Raw genomic sequence first — 26,706 nt, forward strand, 5'->3', positions numbered from 1 at the left:
TACAAGTTTATTAGGTTAGGTCCTTTATTGGCTTGACTGAGACATTTGTAGCAGAGAGTAGAAAGCTAAGCTTTTGTCTTCTCTAGAGTTGATGAGAATAATAGATCTTGTTGGTTCGAGTCATTGTCTCTTGTTGGATATTATCCATCGTAATTCTAAGTGTGACAGTATTTATTGATTCTATTCTTTCTTTTTTGGCTCAAATTTGAAAATTTTACTGCATATTACAGCAAGAAGCTTATTTTTTATATAATTTCTCTTTTGTACATTTATTCTTTGCTGCAATCGTATAAACCAAACAGGAGCAAGGGTGTTTTCGGCTGGTGTCAATTGTAACTATGGTGAATAGATAGCCATGTATTCAAAAACCACATTGATTTTTACGTTTTAAAGAGATTTAAATGATGGCTGATTTATTAAATGTGTTGATTTCGTCCTGGAATTTTGAGAATGGCACCATTGTGGAGTAATAGGATTCAGGAGTGGCTAGGCTTACTCTTTAGGTGATGTACTCTTGTGAGTTGTGAAGCTTTAGTGAGCCGTAACAGCATTATTATTACTTATCCAAAGAAGCGGTTAACAGACAGTTTTCAGATAAAGATCCTAATTCCTTTTCGCCTGAAACCAAACCTTGTCATAGATTTGTGCCTTCATGACCATATATGCAGAGGCAAGTAATCATGGTAAGGCATGTGATTCATTGGTAATATGAAGGATGAGTACATATCATATTTCTCAAGCGTGTACCTTAGTTGATAAGCTCTTCTATTGATGTTATTCTCGTGTTAAACAAAGTTCAAAAATATGTTGCGGTTATCTTCCTTGTACTCCATTAGATCCAGATGCCAGAACTCGAATGTCAGCTTATAACAGTTAATGCATAGCTGGGAACAAGTTGAAGAAGCCGTTATCAGCAACAAATACCATTGTCATAACCCCGCATGTTATTCTAGATTATCTTTTGCAAATTATATGCCAGCATAGGGAAGTTCTTTCTGTTACTTCAGTCCTTTGTTAAAACTAGTTTGCAACGAACGTGATGCATGTGATGCCTAGCTTGAGATGTGATTGATTAAGTTATAGCAAGTTCACAATAACACAAGAAGTTACCAAAAGAAGTTGACTTAAATTGTTATTTGAAATAACTAAAAGATGAAATTGAAAAATAACTGGTGGCAAAATATGGTTGCGATTGCTTAGTTGTATATATGTCATATAGATAACATGAGTCAAGTGTTTCATAATGCTATCATGTTTATTATCCTTACCTCTTTTCTGAAATAAGGTATCTCAATAGGATTAACTTTAAAGACTTAAGAGGTAAATCTGATCTTTTGACAGATATTGGAAGGATTTATGTCTGAATTTGCATTCGTGAATTTATTAAGGGAATGCAAAGAGGGGTCTGAGTGATCTGTAACGTAAAACCAGGGGCTAGCTTTTTTGGCAGATATTGATAGATAAGGATTTAACCTAGATGTTCACCTTATAATCTTCCTATGTTCTGCAACCTAAACTATGGAATATTGAGCCTTCCAAGAAATTCGGTGAACTTTGAAATAGTTTTACTAGGGTGTAAAGTTTTGCATGTTTATGCAGCAAGCTCAATTAGTTAAAGATGTATCATTATCAACCATGGGAACCTTCAACTGCAGATCATGCACGAAGCACCAGAAATGGCACAAACACTATAGCAGCCGGGTGGCATTCTTGGGAAACCAGAACCGCACTGTTAGAGGCACGAATAGCAAGGATCGAGGCTTGACTGGATGGACTTGAAGCAAGGATGTTTTATCAGAAAAAGGCACCGTGCATCATTTCTGTGCTGTTTTTGGTTACCCTTGCATATGCCATACGGAAATGAATGTCAAGGATGATAAACTGTTGCAGCTGTAGTGTTGTACTGCTCGACTTAGATGTTGACACAGCTAGCCATCTGATGCAATTTTTTCTCTATAGAATTTAATCTAAATCTAACAAGGAGAAAACTAACAACTTAAATATTGTCAACTTGTTGTATGATATTGCTATTCTTGGTCTGTCTACTGATGATTGTCGCACCCATGCTTTGTTGCTCTTTATGAGAGACCGTCACTCGTCTGAGTCACACTTACCAATAAAACTGCAAGCAAGCAATGCATGTTGGCTCATATCTGCTAAAAAACTCCTGGTATTTATAAAGATCAAAATGAAGAACTTGTATACTTGAAAACCAAGCAAACTGTTCGGATACAGCCTGTTACAATTGATTGATCAAGAAACAAGAATAGTAAACAACTTGCTAGAGAAGTTGCAAACAAAACATTGGACATAGCTACAGAAATACAGAAGTATGAATAGCATTGAGGTTCAAGGAAAAGAGTCATTCCAAATCTATTATCCCGAAATTGGAGAGCATGATCTTTACTTGATCAACAAAGTTTGAGCCTGTTGCATACTCTGTTAGCAGCCCAACAGCAAAACCAAACATTGCCCATCTACAACACCAACATCCCCAAAATCAGTCATCATATAGTAAGTATTTGCATGATTATTCAAGTACCCGAGATCAAGTAGCCAGGATAAGGATTTTTACAAGTTAAATGTAATAGAAAACTAACAACAGAACTGCAATCTTAATGAAACAGTCGAACATGTGTAACATTGAATTAAGCTTAACAAAGTCAAAAGAAAGATTCACCAGCCAGGATTTGATGAATCATCTATGAAAGAAATGCAGATAACAAGTATTCATTCAATGAGGGATTGGCACAAATTTAGCTTATTTCATACCTATTCCTTTGGTATAGATTTAGGTAAAAAATACGATGTACACAAAGGTGCATCGTCTTCCTAATCCATTACGGTGTGCATACACATTGGTGAATCTTAAAATTTAGATATGACGATTTACTACAAATGGAGCCCATGGACACTTGTATGAAATATTCTCCAACATCAAGCAAAGTGCTCATAGGCTATTGCTATTCTGCTAAAGTTTTTGGCTAAACATTTGGATTGTCTACTTCAATTGAACAATTAAATAGCACAGTAAGCATTGCTGGTATAAAATTGATCAAATTGCTAACCAATTCATATGTCAAAACACTTGCCAGTACAAACTTACTCAAGAAGCTCAGTTGCCCACAGCTGAATGTAAATCTTGTGCTAGTTGTTTCCTTAATTCTTATGGTGTTTTATATGAATTTGTTTAAACCTTTCCACTGCTCATAGCAAATTTGAACTGCTTATGGCTTCATTGATTAAGGCAGGCTAAGGAACATGTACATCAAATCCTAACATTGTCTTCAACAACCGAAACTGTAAAATGTGATCCTTGCAGACTAATTTACCCACACAGGATTTCTATCTCTATGACCTTTTAAGCAAGAATCACAACTCCTTTTACTCTTTTCTTTATTGGTTTCTCAATTGACTCTACCATGGAGTCCTTACTTTCTTATTGTCATAAAGTAGCATCATATCCATCAATGTATCCAAAATTATGACTAAATAAAGAGGGCATATTCCATTTACCTTCCATTAGCAATCTCATTCTTCCCAAGGAACCCAAAGAAAGGCCCTTGATTTGATTCCTCAAGCTTCTTCTGCTTAAAGTATTCTTGCAGCTCCTTTGCCCTCTGCCTCTGAAACTCCAAAGTGATCACATTCTGGTCTCCAACAGCTGCCACAGAAGCCGCCTTTGCAGGCGGCGGAGGTAGAGGCGGAGGCGAAGGAGAAGAAGGAGGTGTGGGTTGAGATGATGGAGAAGGAGGAACTGGTTTCAAAGGAGGTGGTGGGGAAGGAGCCACAGGTCTTCTCAAAGGACCTTCAGTTTGAGAACTCCTTATGGTGACAATATAAGGCTTGGCTGCTCCAGGCAATCTATAACTAGTCGAGGAAGATGATGATAAGGAAGATGAAGGGTTTGGGATTTTGAGACATGGGATTGAGGTTGCCATAGACATTATTCCTCTTTATGTTTCTAAATTCTGGTTTGGTTTTTTTAATGTTCTTCACCAGTTTAAGATTGTGTTAGATGTGCGTTGTGTGGACAAGGCGTGGCCAAGTCTCAATAAGAAAGTCTACAATGTTGGTTGGTTGATTGGCGCCACTGGGTTGTTCAGCGTGTGAGAAACTCATGTCATCCGCAATTCTAACGACGCGCTTCCTGTGCGGGTGGGGTACTAGTTTTTTTCTTCTTCTTTTCTTTATTAGTTCTTCGTTCTTTTCAATTCTTCCTCAATTGTTTTGAAAGTGACATGAAAATAGGAACAATTGGGACAAGTTGTGTTCTGTAAATTCCATTTTTTATCTTGAAACACTAGTTTTGTAAATGGGAGCTTTATTTGAATCCCTAAAATTCCTTTCTACAACTCAAAATTTTTATTATCAAAATAATCTTACATTAAATAAGCTTTAGCAAAATACCATTTAACCCCTCGTACTCCCATTTACTTCTCTTTTTCCTTCGCATCGTTCCGTCTCGCAAACCTTAAATCTAGATTAAAACTATTCTTACTATCTTATGCATTTAGAAAATGGATACTCAAATGATACAAATATTGGTGGGGATGAAGAATATCGAGGTAAGTTATGGCGTTCACGATTTTAGCCCAAAATTTTTGAACATTACAAAAACGTATTTTTGGATTAGGAGTTTAGCACAAGGATTTACATTTTAGTAAGCCTTAAGAAGTTCATGGATTTGCTTCATTGACTTACAGATTTGCATTTCTATAAATTTTTGAAAGCTTACGAAAACGAATATCTATAAAGCCTTTTTAAAATTACAAAAAAAAAAAATCTGTAAAATTCAAATAATTTATGATAATTTTTTTGTGATTATCGATTTCACTAAAAATAATAATAATAAACCCAGACAATTTAAACAAAATTTAAAACCCAATCAAAGAAAATTTACCTCAATAGAGATTTAATGGCCGGAGTAGTATGAAAGTTGTGATTATTGATGATTTTGAGCTTGATTTTTGTTGATGGCTTTATTTTAGAGATCGAAGAAAAGAGGATTTCAGTTTTGAAATTACAATGAAAAAGTAAAATGAGTATAAATAGGTCGGCAACAATTTGGATCAAGATAGTTTTTATTCATTTAAATTTTGATTCAATTTTATAATTATAAAATTTAAATTTGATTCAATTCAAAAAATTTTTTTATTTTTTTATACTTGAATTCGATTCGATTTTATATTATATAAATCGTATCCGATTCAACTCAAAATTAATAAAATATTATATTTTAAATATAAAATATTATTTTTTAAAATATAATTATATAATTATATAAATATATATAAATTAATAATTAAAAAATAATTTTTATATAATATTAGATTAGATTGAATCAAATTTACTTAAAATTCGAATTTGATTTGATCTTAATTTTTTTTTAATATTATCTGATTTATTTGATCTAATCTAAAATTTGATTTTTTTTTAAAAAATTGATTTTATAAAATCGAATCGGATTAAAATAATCTGTGGATTGGGCTGACAACGCTAAGTGTAAAGAATATTATAGAAAAAAAACTTAGAATCGGGTTAAAAAACGAGTGAAATGGTTTGTTTAGGATTTAAATTTTTGGGTACTGAAAATTGTGTGACGAGCAGTTTTTAGGGCGTAAATAAAAGCACCCGTTGATGGATATCAAATCTCACCTCATCGTAGTACTCCTTAATTCCGTCACCATTTTTCTATTTCATTTTATTATTTTTTATGTTAAAAAATAATAATATTCAAGTTCATCCAACCATATAAAAGTATATTACATCAAACTTTTAATCTGAATATTTACCAGTTATTATTTTTATTTTGAAAAAATAAAATAAAAGGAAGAGTTGAACCCGTATCAATCACTAAAGCTAAACGACTGGAACAAAGGATCAACATGAAGGAATATATATCAATCCCTTTGAATGCTCATTCACCGCCACTGCAACCCTTCTTTCTTAACCAGTAGTAAGAGAAGAAGCACAGCATGAAAATCCTTTTTAACTACAAATGATTGAGCTCAAAAAATATGACGCATTAATTACCATGAAATAATGGACAACAGAGTCATGCAACAACAATAATATAATTTAAAAAAAAAAAAAAAAAAAGAAAAACAAAGTGAAGCCCAGGCAGGATGACAAAATTGAAAATCTCAAATTAAATGTTTAAATATTGACATAAAAGATCCTCTCTATCGGTTGCATTCCATTTCATTTCCATGTTGAATCAAAACAAAATTTGCTTCTTCTTTGCCCACAAATCAATTGGGCATTTCCAACATAAGATTCAGCACCAATTTACTTGATGCATCATTGAACTCAACAAATGGCCAAACTACATAACTCTACATGAACAGTTTCTTTCACTTCCATTTTCGAATTCATTGTCTGAACCACCTGTTTCACTGACATAAATAAAAGGTACAATATCATCAACAGAATTCAAGGTAATTTGGAAATAAACAAAAAAAAAAAAAAAAAAGTGAATAAAGACTGAACAAGCAAGGGTTTGGCCAAAAGAAGGAACAAGCAAGGAGAATATTTGAACAGTTAAATAAAATAAAATAAAATAAAATAAAGAAAACAAGCAGAGAATCTTCACCATCTGAGAAGAAACACCAAGCCTACAGAATTACTACAAACCAAACCGATAACTGTACATTAACAAAAAAATCACCCCTTGATATTGGTAGGGAAGAGAGTGAAGAGAGCCAATTGTGTTAAATGATAATTTATGTAAGTTTCACAATGGAAATAAATGCTAAGTGAGTGAAAAAGTTGTAACCCAGAAATAAGAGGAAAGAGCTTAGATTAAATTTCCAACCCTTCTAACCAATAAACCTATTAAATAAGTCAATATAATTACAATACCTATGAATTAAGTGAGGTTAAAAAAGGGACAAAAAAGGCATAAAAAGTAAGAAGTATAATCATACTTTACTAGTGCATATCCTTATAAGTAAAAATAAAAATTAAAAAAAAAAAGGTGCAATCCATGAGGAAAAGTTCCTCCAAACAACGGTCATGTTTTGCACCAAGATTGCCGTTGTTAGCATTTATGTTTTTGAGGTCTGGTCCTTACTCAAAACGATAGCTCCCTTATTTCAATTATATGATGCACAGAACAAATTTTAGATTCTGTTAACAAGCAAGCAATGATCCACCATTATTATACCACAACACCTTGAACGGCTAGAAGGTTTCACAGAAGAATGCCTTCACAGACAGGAAGCAATGAGCTCCAAAGTGTAAAGTTCAATCTCTACCAACCAAACACCCCTTGTATGGATGAAAAATAAGATAGTCAGCTGTCTTCCTATTTGGTTGCTTTTTGATATGTTGACATGTGATGATCAAGTGAAATTGATATGAAAATTACATGCTTCTTAAATCCAAAAAAATATAAATAAATTTGAACATCACATAAAAAACGGTTCAAAAAGATATCAACTCCCAAAATTTGAGTTGACTTTTAAATCAGGTATCTTCTCTACAAATGGAACTGACATATTAGCTACCATGTGATACATTCAAGAATCTTTTTCCTCATAGAATACCCTCAGTAATCTTGAGTAAACACTCAGAAGAATCAATGCCTTTAGCATTTCTAATGATTTCCTTCTTCTCATGCGTGAAAATATTTATTGTCCCAAGAAACTTTACTTCCAACCATATGATTTTGTACATTAAATGTCATAACTCATAGTAATAATTATACCACCTGCTAGGAAATAATGATGACTTCTACTCAATTTGTTTGCATAGTAACTTAAATAGGATGGTAGGGCATATCAATCACATTTTATTCTGATTTTGTTGTCTAATCAAATTAATTAATTTTAAGCTAAGTCAAGGAGTTTCTCCATATTCATTTAATGACAAAAATTTTTAAAAAAAGGAATATTCCAACTAAACAATATTTCCCCCTTCAAACATAATTCTGTATTACATGAATAAACATCACCAAATAGTAGATATTGACTCTGAAATAAATTTTATTAAACCTGTTTTCATGGAATTATTACCATAAAACCAAAAAGTTATATATAATTCTTCACTGCATTAGCATAATCCTTAGATTGGGTCATCAAGTATGAATACCCCTACCATATTCGTAATCTATTAGCATAGACACCATATGTATCTCCTATCAGCCACCATTGTGCAGAAAACATGGGGATTAGAAAATATATAGACACAAGATAGCTGTATCACCATAACATAGGACTTGTACACCTACTAATACATAATTTAGCTAAAATACATCAGCAATAGCGGGTTGAACCTTATAAATTATTAATTATGTACTACATCTTAGCCACATTTCTTATAAAGACAGCTATCATTCAAATTAGTATCAAAGAAAGCTCTCAAACACCTTACAAAAATCCACATATGTATGCTAATTATGATTACACATTCGCAGCATAACTTCTTACATTACATCAAACAGATCACATAGACATGTCCCTAGTGAAATCTTGAGAACCACTGCTTTAAAATCAGATCTATGCATGTGGTCAGGTAGCGTCTAACCTATCATATCTTTCTAGACCGTAAAACAAATCCAAGAAAATATATGGGCCATATTCCATGTTTTGGCAAAGGGTGCCATGCCAAATAAGCTCAGATAATTAGCAAAGAAAGCATGTCTCTGAACCTTAAAAAACCATATAAACCAGGAACTAAGCAATCGTGAATCATAACCAAGCAACCAGTAGCATGGCTTTCTTATAAAGCAACTTAAGGTTTCAAAAAATTTGGTATCAATAGAAAATTTCAGTTCATATGTATGTGGCATGTTGATTTTTGTAACATCATTCAGAACCAATTTCAAGTTTTCAACCTTACTACATCTGGCCAAAAAAACCCCTTACTACATGTCCTCCTATGCTTAGCATTCACTCAGGAAAATATTGCATCAGAATAAGAGCACCAACCAGTTTTGATTTATAACACAAATTGCAGTGGGTGTCAGCAGAACTTACATAAAAGCTATAGTAGTTAACCAAACAAGGAAACGTGTTATTCGAATAATCAAAATAGTTTTACAACCTACGGGGCATGGCTGTCCACAGATTTATGGAGGATGCTATTCAATAATGCCAAAACACCTTTATGTAACTAACTTTAAGAAAACAAGAAAGTGTAACAAGCTTAGCAGTAACTGCAGGACACATAATATTACATAAATTCATGATGCACATAAACTAAGACACAAACAGCATATCAAAATAGCATATAGAAAAACTTAAAATATGTTTGACAATTGTACTACATTGCTCATAGACTTTAATTTAGAGCAGAAATTTCTCGTACCTGGGCTTAAATTCCCTTATTTCAGCAAGCTCACTACCACAAGCATCTGTCCACTGCACCTTTCTTCGTTCTGCATAACTAGGGATATCGCCATCCTTTTCCCCTGATGCCTCACGGTCATTAACATCCTCAAGAGGAACTGGAGTATTATTTGGTTGCTTCTTCAAACTACTTTTAAGGGCAACCTTTCTTGCATTATTATTTCCATCATCAAGTTGAGTTGCGCGATCATTAGTCTTATCTGAAACAAGAGGCCCTGGCAATACATCCTGTTGTTGAACAGGGCCAACTTTCAAATGCAATGGGGTATCAAGTCCTGCGAAAGTGCGACCAAAGCAGACAAAAGAGGCGCACCCACGGGAAAGCCGGTTTTTGATGGAAGCCAGCTGGAGGTCAGGATCAGGTTCTTGGTACACCAACTGGTAATGGTTCCATGGCGAAACTCTCATGGGCTTGTCCTCGTGCTTCTGACCCAAGAGAAGAAGGGTCAAGCCCTTGCTATACCCAGACGCTGAAGAAGAGAAGAACCCTCCTCCTTCTACTGTCAGTAACATCAGTTCTTCTCATCTGAAGCACCCAGACAACACTCTTTTTTTGCTCTTTTCAACTACCCTCCAGTTACAAGAAACTGAAGCAAACTACCCCCAACTCCTTCATCCACACATATCTCACAGTAAGTGAAGTTATCAAGACTTCCCAAAAAATGAAATTTAACAATCAATGAAAGCTCTTAAATTCCATTTATAGTTATTAATGAAGTGCAATCCTATGTAACCAAAGTTATTGCAGACATAATAATATTGAATTCCCCAAAAACTGTGATAATGATTAACATGCGCACCCGCTCATTAAAATTTATACTACCACACATAATTAAGATCTATAAATTTATAAAATAAATAATTAAAATTGAATAACATTAACTTTTTTTTTTTAATTTTAAAAGCTCAAAAAAGAAAAGAAAAAACAAAATAAAGAAATTGAGCAACATTATTCAATAAATATACAGACATTCTTAAGAACATCAACGGCAATAATAAAAAATAAATTAATTTAAGAATGATTTAAGATCTGTTTACTTTTTAACGTAACAACAACCAGCTCAAAACAATGCTCTCTGTTTGATTGAAATGAAAGCATTAAAAAAATGGAACAGAGAAAAGTTGAAAGTGAACAGTTGAAATTGAAAACCGTTTTTTTTTTTGTTTGCTTTCCTTTTATTTTCTCGGGAAACATACACGAAATCAGATCAAAAAAGGAATTCCGGAATTTACCTGATGATGATTAAACGGATCTGAAAAGCAGGGAAAACCCAAGAACTAAATCGGCGGCGCCGGCATGTTCGATCGCGGATAATGTACGAATTAATCGGCGAGGAATTGGAAAAATGGAGAGTGGAAATATTTTGAGGGAAATTATAAATAAAAACAAAAAATAAAGCAATATCAGAGTAAAAAGAATTAAGATTACTCCTGGTTGGAATTATTTAAAGTGGAGGAGAGCGATAGTGACATCCATGGCACATGATTGCGATTAGCATGGATGCCTTTTTTTTCTCTTTTATTTATTTATTTATTGGATTTTGGTTTTCTCAAAAACTTTTTAATAAGAAAAAAAATAAAATGTGTTGTGCAATTTAATGTGTTGGGAAGGTATTTATTCAAGAGTAAAGCTGGCTTGTGTTTGCTTGCTTATGGCTTTGCTCTTGATAAAATAATTATACCTTAAGGTGCTATTCAAATGCACCTGATAATGCAATTAGTCAAAAAAGAAGAGAATTTCGTTGCATTAAAAGTGCAATGAGATCTCAAAATCCAAGCGGACTTTAAAAGTACTTTGAATTTTTTATGTGTGTTTCTACGACACTGATAAAAAAAAAAAAAAAAAAAAACCCTTAAAATGATATCATTTTATGTGTTTAGATGTCATTGTTAACATTATTTTATTTCTTTAATTTATTTCTAAAATTGATAATAAAACTTGAAAGAAAACAATAAATAGAAGAAAACTTTGGTTGGCTAGATATTTTTGCTTTTAAATTTTTGCTATTTGTTTTAATTTTTATTATTTATTTATTATTTTTAAAAATAAAAAACAAATTTAACAATCAAAAGAAATCTTATCTTTAAACATTTACAATCCTAAACATCTTTTATTCATAGGTTAGACTTGAAGATGAAAGACAACTTCTTGTCTTTGTTTTTAACATATTTTATTTGGTTTTTAGGAAAAAAAAAAAAGAATACAAGAGAATTGTTCTTGGAGATGCCATATTTCAATCTATTCGTGTTTTCAGTTAAAATTAGAATTAGAAAGCCAAATACAAAAAAAGATGGTTGTGAATAGGGGTGTAATCGAGTCGAATCGAGCCGATACAATGATAAGCTCGAGCTTGAGCTCGATTTTAAACTTGTCATTCGATACTCGACTCGAACTCGATTGAGTTTCATTTTTTTAGCTCGAGCTCGATTCGTGATCGAAATCGAGCTATTCGAGCTCGTTCGATTAAGCTCGACTAATATATAAAAAAAAAAGCTCGATTTTTATACTCGAAAAAAACTCTATTATTTGAGCTCGAGCTCGAGATCTTTTACAACTAATTTTTATCAAACCTAATAAATATTATATTTTCAAGATAACAACAATAATAATAGCAACAACAATAACAACAACAATAACAATAATAATAATAATAACTTACACAACAACCAAATTTAAGCAAATAAAAGTCTCATTAAATGATTCAAATACAACACACAAATATAAGACATAATGAAACTCAGAAATTAAAATCCTAATTGAAAGATATTAAATATCCAAGCAAATAAGTTCACAAATAAGTTACAACAAACCAATAACAATGCATATGCTACCTTCACAATATTATGTCTTCAAATGAACATTGGGCTCATATTGTTTTTCAATAAACCTATACAAAAGAATAAATACAAAACAAAGAAATTATAATAAACAATAAGAATAACGATAAAAGTACCCATGTAAGAAAAAGATTGTAATATTATTACAATGATCAATAACTTTAAATTTTTAACATTAGCATTAACATGGATTTTATCTTGTCAGTTGTCTTATAATCAGAGCAAAAAAATATAAACAGTATCTTGTCAATTACCTTAACATGAGTTTCTATCATTAGTTAACCTATGGTTCGTAAACTATAATGCAAAAAGATCAATCTAGACTAGCTACTACCTATTTTTCTTTAGTAATGTTGTGACAAATTAAAAGTATTTAATAATAATATTTCATACCTATATAGAAGACATTAGATATCCTCACTTTAGGGGATTTTGAGTGCAATCTCAATTGATTTCTTCTCTTTCTACATAGATAAAGTAAAGGAAAATAATAGTTAAAAATTAGATTAAAGCAATGATAGTCACTTAATAACAAAATAATAAAAAAAAAACTCACTTTGTTCTTCTTCTTCACTCCATGAAGATTCCGACACCAATCTCTTCCACAAAGTAATGCTTGCACTGTGCCAGGAGATAAAGAAGCACGATAAGTATCAATAACTCTACCTCTTGCACTAAAGGTAGCTTCTGAAGCTACTGTAGTGATAGGAATAGCAAGTATATCCCGAGCCATCTTGGATAAAATACGATACTTCAAAATGCTCGCTTTCCACCATTTCAAAGCATGAAACTTAGTGGATCTCCTTCACAGATAAAACAGCCCTCAGCTAGGTAGACATCTAAATCAGATTGTTATGGGTGAACAGTTTCAACTAATTTTACATAAGTTGCAAATTCAAACCAACCAGAAGAAGAAGCTTCTATATTCATACCACTAATACCATTATCATGCACTTGAGTTTCAGCACTATGCTCATTGCCAAATTGATACTCACGAGCATATTCATCATAAATCCCATAAAGAGCATCTCGAACTTTAACAATATTTTCTCTTGCTTCTCTATCAGGGTACATTCGAGGAAAGCAAAACTCAATCACCCTCATTTTGCACCTTGGATCCAAGATTGCTACTATAGACATCAACAAATTACATTGTCCCCAATACTTATCAAATTTACTCTTCATCTTACGAACCATTGCTTGAATAAATTCATTTTCATCATTCATCCTTTTATCCAACAACACTTTCACACGATAAACTTCATTCAAAAACAGGTTTGAAGTTGGATAATCACTTCCAGAGATGATTTTAGTGGCTGAATTAAAAACTTCTAAAATCTCATAAACTTTCTCCACTTTTTCCCAATCTTCATGACTTGGACAACATTCATAATAAGATTCTCGCTCTTTGAGTCTCGGAAACACTTATTTGAATTTGATTACAATCGACAACATCTCGAATGTCAAATTCTAACGTGTTTTACAATCGAGAATGAGTTTCCTATCAGGTAACTGTAACTGCTGTACTATGTCAAAAAATGAGTTAAGTCTTACCTCATTTTGATTAATAAAATTGACACTTTCATAAACATACCAATCACATTCTTAATCTCAAAAAAGGCCATCTTGAACCATGAGATTTAATATATGTGCACAACACCGAACATGAAATAATTTTCCTCCATAAAGCAACATCCTATTTCTTGAAAAAGTGTCTTTAAAAATTCTAATCGTCACATCATTGCTTGAAGCATTGTCCATAAAAAGTGTAAACACCTTGTTTTCAATTCTTCATTCCTTTAGACACTTAAAAATACAATCAGCAATCTCAACACCATGACGAGGAGGAGGTATGTGAACAAAGCTAATAACACTCTTTTGCAATCTCCAATTAGAATCTACAAAATGTGTTGTAAGAACCATGTACTCAATCTTTTGATTACTTGATTTCCACAAATCTGTTGTCAAACTAATCTTACTGACAGTCTTCAACAATGCCTTTAATTTCTTCTTTTCTATTTCATAAACTTGCATGCAATCTTTTTTAATAGTATTGCGTGATACCTTTTCCCATTCAGGCATCCCACGTTTTTGCATCATGTTAAAACATTCCTCTTCTATAATCGAAAAAGGATGCTCGTGCATAAGTATCCAATGTGCAGCTGCTTCTCTCATCTTTACCATATCAAACTTGCCATCTGTGAGAGCAGGTAGTATCTGTACATCACCACATGTGTTTACTGGCTGAAAGTTGATCATTTGTTGTTGATTCTGAAAAATTTTTCTCTTAACACAAGTTATCAAATGCCATTTAAATTGAGTTGTACTTTTACTTGTATTTATTGCTAGCTTCTTCTTGCAATAGACACACTCTCCTTTTTTGGAACCATCAGAAAGAGTGACTTCTTTGAACACTAACCAAACAGTAAATGTCTTTTGCCTCTTTTTGTCATTACTTTCTTCACACTCTTCAGGGTCAACATTATCACATTCTCTATCATTGGCATCAATGATTGGTGTTTTATCTGTGTTATCATTAGTGGCATCTAAAGCTTCATTCATTGAATCATTACCATCATCTGACATAATTCGACTAGTAAAAAAATTTATTGTCGGCTGAACTGGTATAGAAAAGATATCCGGTGTGGTTGATGACATGTTTAGTTCCCTATAGCAAAAAAAAAAAAAGACAAATCAAAACAATAATTTAATTTTGGGATCAAACAATAATGCAAACAAGTTGATAGAAACATGTGCGATAAATTCTATTGCCAGAAACATGCTAAACAAGTTGCGAGAACAAATTATTGGAAGAGTATAAAATTTTATTCTTTGGGAAAATATACTAATATTGTAGGAATTTTAATAAATTTAAGATTACCTACTTTGATAATAATTTCAATTTCTAAAATCAATTTCTTAAAATGAATATTTCTTATTAATTTTTACAATTATACATGCCTATTTAGTATTTATATAACATTAACTCAATCTCATTAGAAATAAGTGTCAGTTTATATTCTAACAAATCTAATATGCATAAAGAAGAAAAGTATTCACATTAAACAGTCCCCAATAAATTAGTGATGAACTATATGAAAGTTCAAATTATGATTATGACTAAAAGCAATAGAGCCAATGACTTTTTTTTTTTTTAAATAATATGAACCATCCAAAAGTTTTTCTACTGATAAAGCATATTGTACAAGTCTTGAAGTGGCCCAAATTCAATTACTTTCTTGCTAATAATACAGAGACTTTTGGTTTACAAAATTCAGTATTTAAATGCAACTTCACAAAGAACATACTTCTTTTCACAAGTTTGCAACAAAAATAAAAGTATAATATGATAGTGTTTGACAAACAAATCAGAATTGAGAAGATCAATACTAACAAATAGCTATAACACCTTGCCCTTTTTCTTTGTTGTTCTCGATCTGCATCCCCACAATATTCATAAAGTTATTTAATTTAGGCATTCATAAGGGTATTTAATTAAGGCATTCTTATTTAAACCACCTTTTAGCATGAATTGGAAGCTTAACATAAAAACATTTAATAAAAAAATGGCCCTCAAAAAGTATGTCATGGAAAAATATCCCATTTTTTTTAAGATTAAGAAAAAAAATCCCCTTACTTTTATCAATTGCCTGTAGTAGGGAAAGCAGCTGAGATAGAGAGAGCAGTTCCCCCTTAAAGTCCTTTATGGATTTAGAGTCGGGAATAGAGCAGTGGCTTAGATTCCCTGATCGAGTAATGGGGTTTGTTTTTCTCTCGTTCACGTTAAAGGATTGGGTTCTGTTCAAGCTACTGTGAAAGAATTCATCGAAGGGGTGGAACGAGCTTACCTTTTAGAGAGAGGAGAAAGGGCTACATTGAAGGATCAGGTTCTGTTCAAGATCGGGTTCTGTTCAAGCTACTGCAAACATCGAATGGGTGGAACGAGCTTACCTTTTAGAGAGAGGAGAAAGGGCTACATTAAGGGATCGGGTTCTATTCAAGATCGGGTTCTATTCAAGCTACTGCAAACGTCAAATGGGTTGAACGAGCTTACCTTTTAGAGAGAGGAGAAAGGACTTTCGAAAGGGTGGAACAAGCTTACCTTTTACAAAGATGAGAAAATGCTTTTTTTATAGATAGCATTCAATATGATGAGTGGTGCCTGATGAACCCATCGGTTCTGGTCCTATCAACGTCGAGAAGGTCTCTTCTCTCTCATAGCCCTGCCCTAGTGGGAATCTCAGATGTGAAATCCCAAATTTTCATGAAAATATTTGGAAAAGCTCTAACAGAATGTTTTGATAAACAAAAAGGCAGCACAAGATAACTCTGTAAAACTATAACTATAGGATAAATCAAACACAAGAATGGCAACATGCAGAAAAGCACTTACTGTGTAGAAGGGCAGCACGCAGCAGCTTGTTCCAACTCTGATTTGTCTTGGATTTGTCTTGGATTTAAGTTGGTTTTGGTCTAAGTAAGCTTGGAAGACAATGGAGTGGGATTTGGGAAGAAAAGGTGCCGCAAGGGTTTTTTGGTGAGTGAGAGAGACGGGGAGAAAGACTGAAGGAGAAGAGGGAAAGAAAGAAAATAAAATTTTAGGGTTTTTTTAGCTAAGGGTAAAAAAGTAATTTTATAAATAAAATAATAAAAATAAATATATAATAGAAAAGCTCGATTAGGGTCGGGAGCTATTCGAGCCAAGTATTAATATGCTTGAATTCGACTCGTTCGATAAGTCGAGCTACTCGAGCTCGAGCTCGACTTGACAATTATCGAATCGAATTCGAATTTTAATTGAGTCGAATCCGAGTAGCTTGCGAGTACTAATGTATCATTTACACTCCTAGTTGTGAATGCGTGATTTCAATCTAGTTTGTATAGGTTTTTTTTTTTTTTTTTAGACATGGTTTGTTTCAACAATTTCACTATTTCACCTTCAATTCTTTTGCAATTTAATTTTAACCATCTATTTTAACTAACAATTAAATGTAATAGCTTTCCATTGTTTGATAATCATTAATTACTATTTGTATATGAAAATGAAATACAATTTATTATCTATTTATATCTATACTATTTATGCTATATATATAATGTTTGATTGAATTAATGTTTTAAGTCAAGTGATACCGATGGATTGACTCTTAAATCAGTGACTATATCTTTGAAGTTAATGTTTAAAAATTACAAGTACGATTAGTTACTTAACTAAATCTGTTACACTTTAAAGAAATATTTCAAACTTGATTCGGGTACCTTTAAAAGATAGATTTTAATCTATAAAATTTGATTTTAGGTTTAGAAATATGATTACACGTGAGAAAAAGTTATAGTACTCTCATCACGTCCATCTAAAAGATAATACTAGTTTAATTTTAAATTATCCAAGCCGTGAAGTCTCTTTATAATTTTACCAAATAATTTAATTATTAAAAATTAATCTTAAAATTACTTCAATAGTTTGGCAACAATTTAAAATAATTTCTTACATCATTAGTATTTACGGAAACTAGTGTTTTATTTTGAAGAGAGTCCCTTATTGGATTCATTTAATCTTTTTATTGTAAAAAAAAAAAACCTTTACTTTTAAAAACTATTTATTCTCAAAAATATCTTCCAATATATTGGTAGGATTTTCGGTCAAGAATTATTTTTCAATATGTTGGTAGGATTAATAATTTATTTATTTATAAAAATAATTTACTTTCAGAAATATCTTTTAAAAAAAAAAGGCTATCTTAGCTTTTTCACGAAAAGATTTTTTCTTTTTAAAGATTAACTCCTTTTATACGCATTTTCCATCATTTAAAGCTAGATAGCAAGAATAAAAAGAGTCCTAAACCCCCCATGAATAGCCCTTTTATTAGGCTTTCTAGGAAAAAAATTTTCCTTCTCTTTCAAACCTTATTTTTTTGTTTTTTTATATTTTTTATCTTTCCCCCTTTTTTTTTTGTATGCTGCCAACCCCCTTTTTTTCTACCTTAGACCTCTTGTTTTCATCTTTTAAACTAACAAACACTAATGAAAAATGGAGCTTGAAGCTTCTATGAACAACCAAAAAGAAAATAAATGAAACTACATTTAAAAGGCACATTTATAAGCTTAAAAAAACCTCTAAGGAAAATCCTACTCTATGCTTTCAAAAGTTTTCAATTTTAACACGAAATCATCAAAATAAAGAAGGAAAAAAATGTTTTAAAACCTTATAAATGAAAGCATCAAAGAAAAAATGAACAAGATAATAAAAAAAAGGCTATCTTAGCTTTTTCACAAAAACATTTTTTCTTTTTATAGAGTAACTCTCTTTATACGCATTTTTCTTCATTTAAAGCTAGATAACAAGAATAAAAAGAGTCCTAAACCCCCATGCATAGCCTTTTTATTAGGCTTTCTAAGAAAAATTTTTTCCTTCTCTTTCAAACCTTATTTTTTTGTTTTCTTATATTTTTTATCTTTCTCTTTTTTTTTTTTGTATACTGCCAACCTATCTTTTTCTACCTTAGACCTCTTATTTTCATCTTTTAAACCAACAAACACTAATGAAAAATGGAGCTTGAAGCTTTTATGAACAACCAAAAAGAAAATAAATGAAACTACATCTAAAAGGCACATTTATAAGCTTAAAAAAACCTTTAAGGAAATCCTACTCTATGCTTTCAAAAGTTTTCAATTTTAACATGAAATCATCAAAATAAAGAAGGAAACAAAGGTTTTAAAACCTTATACATGAAAGCATCAAAGAAAAAGATGAACAAGATCATAAAAAAAAAAACTACATTTTTTAAAACTCCCTTTTTTCACCTTTTTTTTCTCCTCTCTTTTTTGGTTTTTTCTTTTTTTTTTTCCCTCTGCTTTCTCACCAACCACTGCCTCAATTCTGATTTAATGCCAAACAAAATCCTTCTCTAATAGCCCTTGATTGGATTCCATCTAAGAGTGCAAGATCATTTGTCTTTTTCTTATCAAGCTTGGTGGCCAAGCTCATAATGTAGACCATTGGATTTAATCTTTTAAGATTAATAGCACTAAAAAGATACAGAATCCATCTTGGCCTCAAATGCGGCTATCCTACTAAGAAAAGATAATTTTACCTTTATTAGAATTTTCAAGCCTTTTTCATGATATTTTTTCAAAATCCTATGATCTAATATTTATTTTCAAGATTTTAATGGATCAAAATTCATAAAATATTATTTAATTATGATTTGAAGCTTTTCATAAAAACTTGACCCCAAAAAAGATAAATTATAAAAATACCCTTAAAGGTATTTTGGTAATTTTACTTTTTTAGAGGTGCAATCGAGATTTTCAATACACCAAAATTTATGAAATAATATTTAAACATGATTTGAGATTTTTGACAAAAAATACCCTAAATGGCCAAGTGATGAAAATATCTGTAAAAGCATTTTTGTAATTTAACCCTTTTTAAGGTCCAACAATATTTTGGAAAGTCCAAATCATAATTTTATTAATCTTAAACCTTAAGGTCATGTTTAATGCATAAGATAATGGAGAGGATAAGATGATAATCATTCTATATTATATTTGGTTTGTATCTAAAGAAATGGATATAATTGCTGAAAGGATTAATCATCTTCTTTGTATAAGATGATTCAATCATTATAAAGTAGAAATGATTATTTTTAATTCATAGATTGAATTTACATGTTTTATTATACCCCTAAATTTTTCATTAATAATTTAAATTATATAAACTTTGAATAAAGATAATTTTGACCAATAAATAAAGTATCATATCCTAATTCTAATCATTGTACACATCAATTATAAGATATAATAAAATTATTTAATCTAATCTTATTCATAATATCATTTTATCCTATCTGATTATAACCTTGCACACCAAATGCATCTTAATAGTCCTATTCAATCGTGAATTCTAAGGGTTGACTTGAGTTTGACCAAGTTTGACCAAGTTTGACCATAAGGCATTTTGATAATTTTAGTTTAAAATTCAATTTTGAAAACTCGTAAAGCCTAAAAAATACTTGGCTATGAATTGAGTCTCAATCTTAGCAGCATCACAACATATTAGAATGTGTCTGGTCAAAATTAAGTGTCTATAATATTTTTAATTCAATTTAAGTTTGTCAATAAAATTTTAATTTTTAATTGGATTTTAATTTGGCCATTTTAAATTTTAGGCTGCAACTTGATATTAGGTCATGTCATTTAGGACAATAATATTGTAACTGGAATTGGTTCATGGCTCAAGTTTTTTTTTATTTTTATTGATTGATTTATTTATTGAAAATAAAAATAATAAAATAAAAGATAGATATGATAAAAAATCAAAGTTTGAAAAAAGAGGCATGATGGAATAAAAGTTCTTAGATTATAAAGTTTTGAAATAAAAAAATCAAACCCCTTTCTTTTTAAATTTAAACTTCAGATCAATAAGATAAAATTTTTTCAAATGTAGATTTTAAATTCTTGGTTAACCTAAAACCCAATCACCATAAGCATTCCATCTATATATAAACCCATCATTATAGCACATGAGAGGTAGGGAAGCTAGTCAGTTCCATTGTGGCCATTCTAGTGCCACTAGGTCACTTTTGTTCAAACCTTTACCCTTTAAAAAAGAATTTCACACCAACATGAAGAGCTCTGGTGTCAATCGCTCCATTACCTTGATTAACATCCGTGTCATCAACCATTTACCAGTAGTTGCTTCTGTTTTATAATGGAATCCAAACGCCAATCCTTTCATAATCTTTACCCATGCACCACAAAGGTTTAGGACATGATTGCTACGAGAAGGAGAAAGTTTTTATGCAATTAACTAGAACATAGGGAGGTTGTAGTAGAAAGAGTAATTTAAAGTATTGGTCTTGAGCTCCACTAGAAATGCATGCGTATTGACTATTTCTTTAATATTTAATTAGTTTTTTAATTCTAATGGTGCACAGCTAAAATTTTGAAATTGACATGCATTTATTTTCACAAGATGGTATTATGGCTGACATCTTATCAATTTTTTATAGTTGCATTGGTTGGGGTTTTTTTAAGATTAAAAATCATTGAATTTTATTCATTCTAAAGTACAAGCTCAAGTGAGAAAGCAACCTATATCGTTTTAACGGGTTAGATCTCATTCCAATTCACACAAACCGATCTGCTTTTCCATTCTTGGATCGAGCCATGGGCTATCTTTACTTTGATGGATTTTAATCAAGCCGAATCATTGTTAAGTCATTTAACCAAGGCAATTTCAAATCGTTGGACCAAACCGTTGATTGTGGTGATTGAGCAATTGATTAAGAGTAATTTTGGTAACTTTTTAATTTCCTTTTTATTTTAATTCCTTGATAAATTTTTACATCTTTATATGAATTTTTTTTTTATTTTTGGATTAAAAATGTTCTCTTTAAAATTTTCTTTTGATTTAAAAGCAGTTAAAATTTGAAATAGATCCAAAAATAAAAAAAAATAAATTTGAAAAAAATAAAAGAAAAAGTTAAAATATTAATTTTTCTTTAAGATCAATTTTTGAATGATTAGGAAAATGTCTAAATATCAATTTTTCTTAAAATTTTGAATCTTCTAATGATGAAATTACTAGTGTAGACACCTAATTTTGTTCGAGCAGAATCTAAACAATTGAGAAACATTTAAAATCCAACATAATTCAAATCCAACATTCTTTGAATTTTGACAAGTTTTTAAAATTGAATATATGATTAAATTGACCTAAATGCCTTAAGGTTAAACCTGATCAAATAAAGTCAAATTTGATCAAAATCAATAAAATCATATCAAACTCAAATCGACCTTCAAAATTCACAACTAAATAGGATCAATAAGGCTTAGGATTGAAATTGGTAATTTTAATGCACTAAAAAATCTCTAATCACACATCGGGAAAGATAAAATTATTGAAATGCCCTTCACAGGTATTTTCATAATTTGACATTTTCAAAGTTAATTTTTTGTGAAAACTTTCAAATCATGTTTGAAGATTATTTGATGATTTTTGGGGTATTAAAAATCTTATTCTACCTTAAAATGTGTGAAATTACTAAAATGCCTTTTAGGAGTATTTTCGTAATTTGGCCTTCTCATGTTCAATTTTTCAAAAAAAAACTTTCAATCATGATTTGATATCATTTTATGACTTTTGATGTATTAAAGACCTTAATCATACCTCGAAAAGTGTAAAAATACTAAAATGCCATTTAGGGGTATTTTTATAATTTGATTTTCCTATGGTTGATTTTTCTTGAAACACTCTAGATCATGTTTTGAAATTATTTTATGATTTTTAATGCATTAAAACCTTGATCACATCTCTAAAGGTGTGAAATTACCAAAATATCCTTTAAAGATATTTTCATAATTTGATCTTTCTGAGGTCGATTTTTCATGAAAACTTTTAGATTATGTTTTCATATTACTTTATGATTTTTGGTGCATTGAAATCACAAAAATGAAGAAAGGGTCATGGATTTCCAAGAAAATTGCTCAAAAAGGTCAAAATTTTAGAAAGGGCAATATAATCTTTTCACACTATTCTAGCTACACCTAAAGCCTCATTTTATGCTAAATTTATCATGAACTAGATCCAAAGGTGAAAAGTGAAAAGTGATTGCTTGAAAAATAAACCAAAAGAATAAGGTGAGTAATTAGATGAAAGTTTGATCAAAGGTTTTTATGCATTTGCATGGCCTTTATATTCATTATTTAGGACTATGAATCAAAGAAGGAGGCAGCCAAGGAAGTGGTGTGAAAAGAAAAAGAAAATGAAGAAAAAAAAGAAAACTTTGGGGAAGCTCTTGGAAGGTATAATTTCTACTATATTTTTCATACATTTTCATATTCATTTCCATACTTTTCATATTAGAAAAACTCCCTTCATTGTTGTTTGTCTCCATAACTCCAAGTATGATCCAAAAATTCAATCAATTAATCAATAGTTTGGGTTTGAAATAAAAGAGATCAAGCAAAAGTAACAATCCACCATTATTAAAGCTTAAAGAAGGTTCGGCCAAGTTTTCATTCATCCATGGCTAAACCTTTTGTGGTTTTTTTTTTTTTATATTTTTGTTTCTTTGAATAATGTATTGGATGATTTAAATGTTATGCAATATGCTATTTGCATGATTGTTAATTGTTTTAATAGTTTGCATGATGTGTTTGGATAGCAATTATGTTTCTATGATTTTTTCCTTATGTAGTTTACTACATATTTGATGAAAATCCTTTAGTATTAAAATGCCATCATAAGTGAGTTTGCTAAGTGCTTGATGCATGTTCTAGCTAAATAAAGGATTGCATAATTGTGGAAATGCCTTGGCAAGCATTCAGCCAAGCATCCCCCATTGCTTGGTCGAAACTCCCAAGCTTGTGTTTATGGCCAAATGTTTATCATTTCATATTTAGTTACTTGTGTTCATAATCATTTCCCTACATTTTTTATATATTTGATGAATTTTTCAATAAATAAAAATGTAAGGTTAATGAACTTTTTGCTAGATTTTACTTTGTTTGCATGTGTTTGATTTAGAACAAAAATGGTGAAGACATTTTCTTTTTGTTTGGCCAAAATAATGTGTCATGAAAAATGGTCTGGTTGAACCTCCCTAGCTTTAGAACCCTTGATGGTTAATCCATTTTTACTATATTGTTAAATGCATTTTTAGTTTGTGGTATTTTTTAAATATACCTAAGTCTTGGTTTTCATATTGATCCATATTTCATACATCAAAAGTTACATTTTTATTAATGGTTTTTTTGTTATGTTGTTATACACATTCACCATGCAAACCCTAAATCTCCATGTAAACACCAAACCACTATACAAACCTTAAACTCTAAATTAAACCCCAAACCTAAGCCCTAACCCTAAAGTTTAAACCCTAAACCAAACTTCAAACCTTAAAACTTAAACCTTAAACCAAAGCCCTAAACCTAGACTTTAAACCCAAAAACAAAACTTTAAACCCTAAACCCTAAACCTAAATCCTAAACCTTAAACCTAATCCTAAACCCCAAACAAAAACCTAAACCCTAAACTTAATCTTAAACCCTAAACCAAACTCAACCCCATACCTTAAACTAAACCCTAAATCATAACCCAAACGCTAATTCAACCTTAAACCTAAAATTAAACCTATTTTAAACCCGAAAAACCAAACCAATTTCCAAACCCTAAAATCAACACTTGATCCCATTCATGCATTTGCATCTTATTTTACTTTATTGTTACATGTATTCTTGAATTGTCATACATTTGCATTTCATCTTTCATGTTTAATTATTATGCATATATTATATATTGTTGTGTTCATACATACTATGCATATGTTTTATAAATGAGGTCTTTTCAAGAAAACTATTTTAAAATAAGGTAATATTACAAGTAAAAATAACTTTTGAGATCTAGCTTAAATATAGGGGGACTTTCAAGAATTATCATTTATGCGAGATATTATCTCCGCTTCACAAAGCAATTTGATAACTTCTAAAATAGAGATATTTTTGGAGCTTTACCTAAATATAGGAGAATGGAAGAAATATCTCGATACTTAAGGTTTTTCCTTTTAACCCAAAAATAAATTGCTTCTGTTTTAAAATAAATTTCCTTTAAAAAAAACTAAAAAAAAGACAGATTTAATTTTTGGAATAAACAAGATAAAGAAAGAAATTAATTTTTAAACATTATAATACGACCATCTTTACCAAAATTTAAGAATAAAATGCAATCAATTAGTATTGTTTACAACAGACACTGTGGGGGTGCTAATTATTTTTCACACGTAATGACTATTAGCCTAACTCTGATTTTGTAAACCACATCTTAAAAAAGATTGGTAATGACTTATTAGTTTTGATTTTATTGAAAATACTTTTTACTTGCTTTTTTTCCATGTCCAGTGATCAGGTTCCCGAACCCATACATTGTGACAATTAGAAAGTTGCAATTGCAGTTTCTATATACATTTCTAGGTTAGAGAATATTTTTGAATTTCTGCCAAAATATTAGAGTAATTTAAGAAAATTTTTTAACATCATGGATTTCAACAAGCTCGAAGCTTTGTAAAAATCTTTTTGAATCCAATGACAAAACCTCTTCAGAGTGAGACACTAGTCTCTATTAATATCCTAAGATGAACAAATTTTTTTAATTTGCTACAAACTATTAGAGTAATTTTAAGGCTTTGGATAACACAAAATCCATTAATATTATCCTTCGGATAGGTGTTAAAGGATGTTATAACATTTCTCATACGTTAATCATATTCATAAACTTAGTTCTGGTTTCATAAACTAGAATCTTTTTTTTTTTAAGAAACTCGAGTCAAGCTTGTAATATCTTTTTAAAAAGGAACAGATTCAATTAGGTGACTAATTGTACCTAAATAAAAAAAATAGTAACAATTCCTAAAATTATATTTAGCGATCGGTTTATAAACTTATACATTATTATAGCATCTAAAATTCAGTACTTTGATTTTGTTTTTTAACTAAAAAAAACGATAACATTTTTCAAAGTAAAATGAAAAAAAAAAAAAAAGATAAATGAAGACCAAACCAATAAAATGAAGCCAAATATTTTGAATATGTGTCAACTAAAAACCTTTTTAGAATATTTTTTTTTAGATAATAGTGCAATTTATTAATAAAGTATCATATTCTTAATTTAAAGTATCATATTCTTAATTTAGAGATTAATTTCTATCACTTCAAATAAAAAATAAAAATACAAAAAAAAAACTATCTTGGTTTTTATTATACAAGATGATCTAATTATCATTTATTTGGTATAATGCAGTAATGATGAAACACATAAAACATTAAGCCGATAATCATCTATGCCTTCAACATCATATCTTGTATCTCAAATTCAGTAACCTTAAAGTCTTGAACCAGTTAAAGTATAGAACGCATATTTATCACTGATCAACCTCCTATTTTCAACCATTAATTAAAATAACCCTTAAGTAGGTGCTTCCCAAACATTTACATAAATATATAAAAGATAACTTTGTTGGTTCAACTATGAGTTTAGTTAAAAAAGTTATGGTACCTTTCTTTTTTTTTCATCTTTGTACACTTTTTAGAAGGTTGAATTTTATTAAATGACCTGCATATGGGGGATTGGGCAAAAGAAGCTTGGTTAGAGAAGGTAATGGTCAAACTTTTTCTCGTCTTTATTCTTAAAATATTTTATTTGATTTTGATCTGATTTGATATCAAATAATTTGTTTATATTTAATTTTGATCATATATATATATAATTCATGTTTTATTTATATTCAATCCTAAATTAACTTAATAATTTTAATGTAATATAATATTTTAAAATATTATTTTTCAATATAAATTATATTTTAATTATATTAAAATATAATATTTTTATTAAATTTATATTTTAAAATAAAATATTAAATAATAATTTCATTAATATATATTCATATATATAAATATAAAATTAAATATATAATGAAATATATAATTTCATATATATATATATATATATATAAGG

At 30.3% G+C, this 26,706-nt stretch overlaps 2 protein-coding genes and 1 pseudogene across 2 annotated transcripts; all 3 read right to left on the reverse strand.

Moving 5' to 3' along the window:
- Window positions 1–2,154: 2,154 nt before the first annotated feature.
- OHP2 (one-helix protein 2) lies at window positions 2,155–5,007 on the reverse strand. Its single transcript, XM_022912224.2, has 2 exons — window positions 3,517–5,007; window positions 2,155–2,477 (listed from the first exon to the last, which is right to left on the reverse strand). The coding sequence occupies exons 1-2, from the start codon at window positions 3,945–3,947 to the stop codon at window positions 2,363–2,365; spliced, it is 546 nt and encodes a 181-aa protein (XP_022767959.1). The 5' UTR covers window positions 3,948–5,007; the 3' UTR covers window positions 2,155–2,362.
- Window positions 5,008–6,129: 1,122 nt separating this feature from the next.
- On the reverse strand, window positions 6,130–11,072 carry LOC111312185 (uncharacterized). Its single transcript, XM_022912221.2, has 3 exons — window positions 10,587–11,072; window positions 9,313–9,963; window positions 6,130–6,398 (listed from the first exon to the last, which is right to left on the reverse strand). Exons 2-3 carry the CDS (start codon window positions 9,864–9,866, stop codon window positions 6,329–6,331), a joined length of 624 nt encoding a protein of 207 aa, XP_022767956.1. The 5' UTR covers window positions 9,867–9,963; window positions 10,587–11,072; the 3' UTR covers window positions 6,130–6,328.
- A 1,971-nt stretch (window positions 11,073–13,043) lies between these two features.
- LOC149520502 (zinc finger BED domain-containing protein RICESLEEPER 2-like) lies at window positions 13,044–15,129 on the reverse strand (annotated as a pseudogene).
- Between the last annotated feature and the right edge of the window lie 11,577 nt (window positions 15,130–26,706).

This window comes from Durio zibethinus, chromosome 1 (genome assembly GCF_047325235.1).
Source record: "Durio zibethinus cultivar Kanyao isolate XHJ-2024 chromosome 1, ASM4732523v1, whole genome shotgun sequence".
Lineage (NCBI taxonomy): Eukaryota > Viridiplantae > Streptophyta > Magnoliopsida > Malvales > Malvaceae > Durio > Durio zibethinus.

What these genes read in the sequence shown, in the direction of transcription:
- OHP2 (XM_022912224.2), bottom strand. Translation starts at nt 3,947, where the DNA reads ATGTCTATGGCAACCTCAATCCCATGTCTCAAAATCCCAAACCCTTCA. An exon ending in AATGAGATTGCTAATGGAAG is followed by an intron (nt 2,478 to 3,516) that starts GTAAATGGAATA and finishes TTGGTGTTGTAG; the next exon opens with ATGGGCAATGTTTGGTTTTG.
- LOC111312185 (XM_022912221.2), bottom strand. Translation starts at nt 9,866, where the DNA reads ATGTTACTGACAGTAGAAGGAGGAGGGTTCTTCTCTTCTTCAGCGTCT. An exon ending in ATAAGGGAATTTAAGCCCAG is followed by an intron (nt 6,399 to 9,312) that starts GTACGAGAAATT and finishes TATTTATGTCAG; the next exon opens with TGAAACAGGTGGTTCAGACA.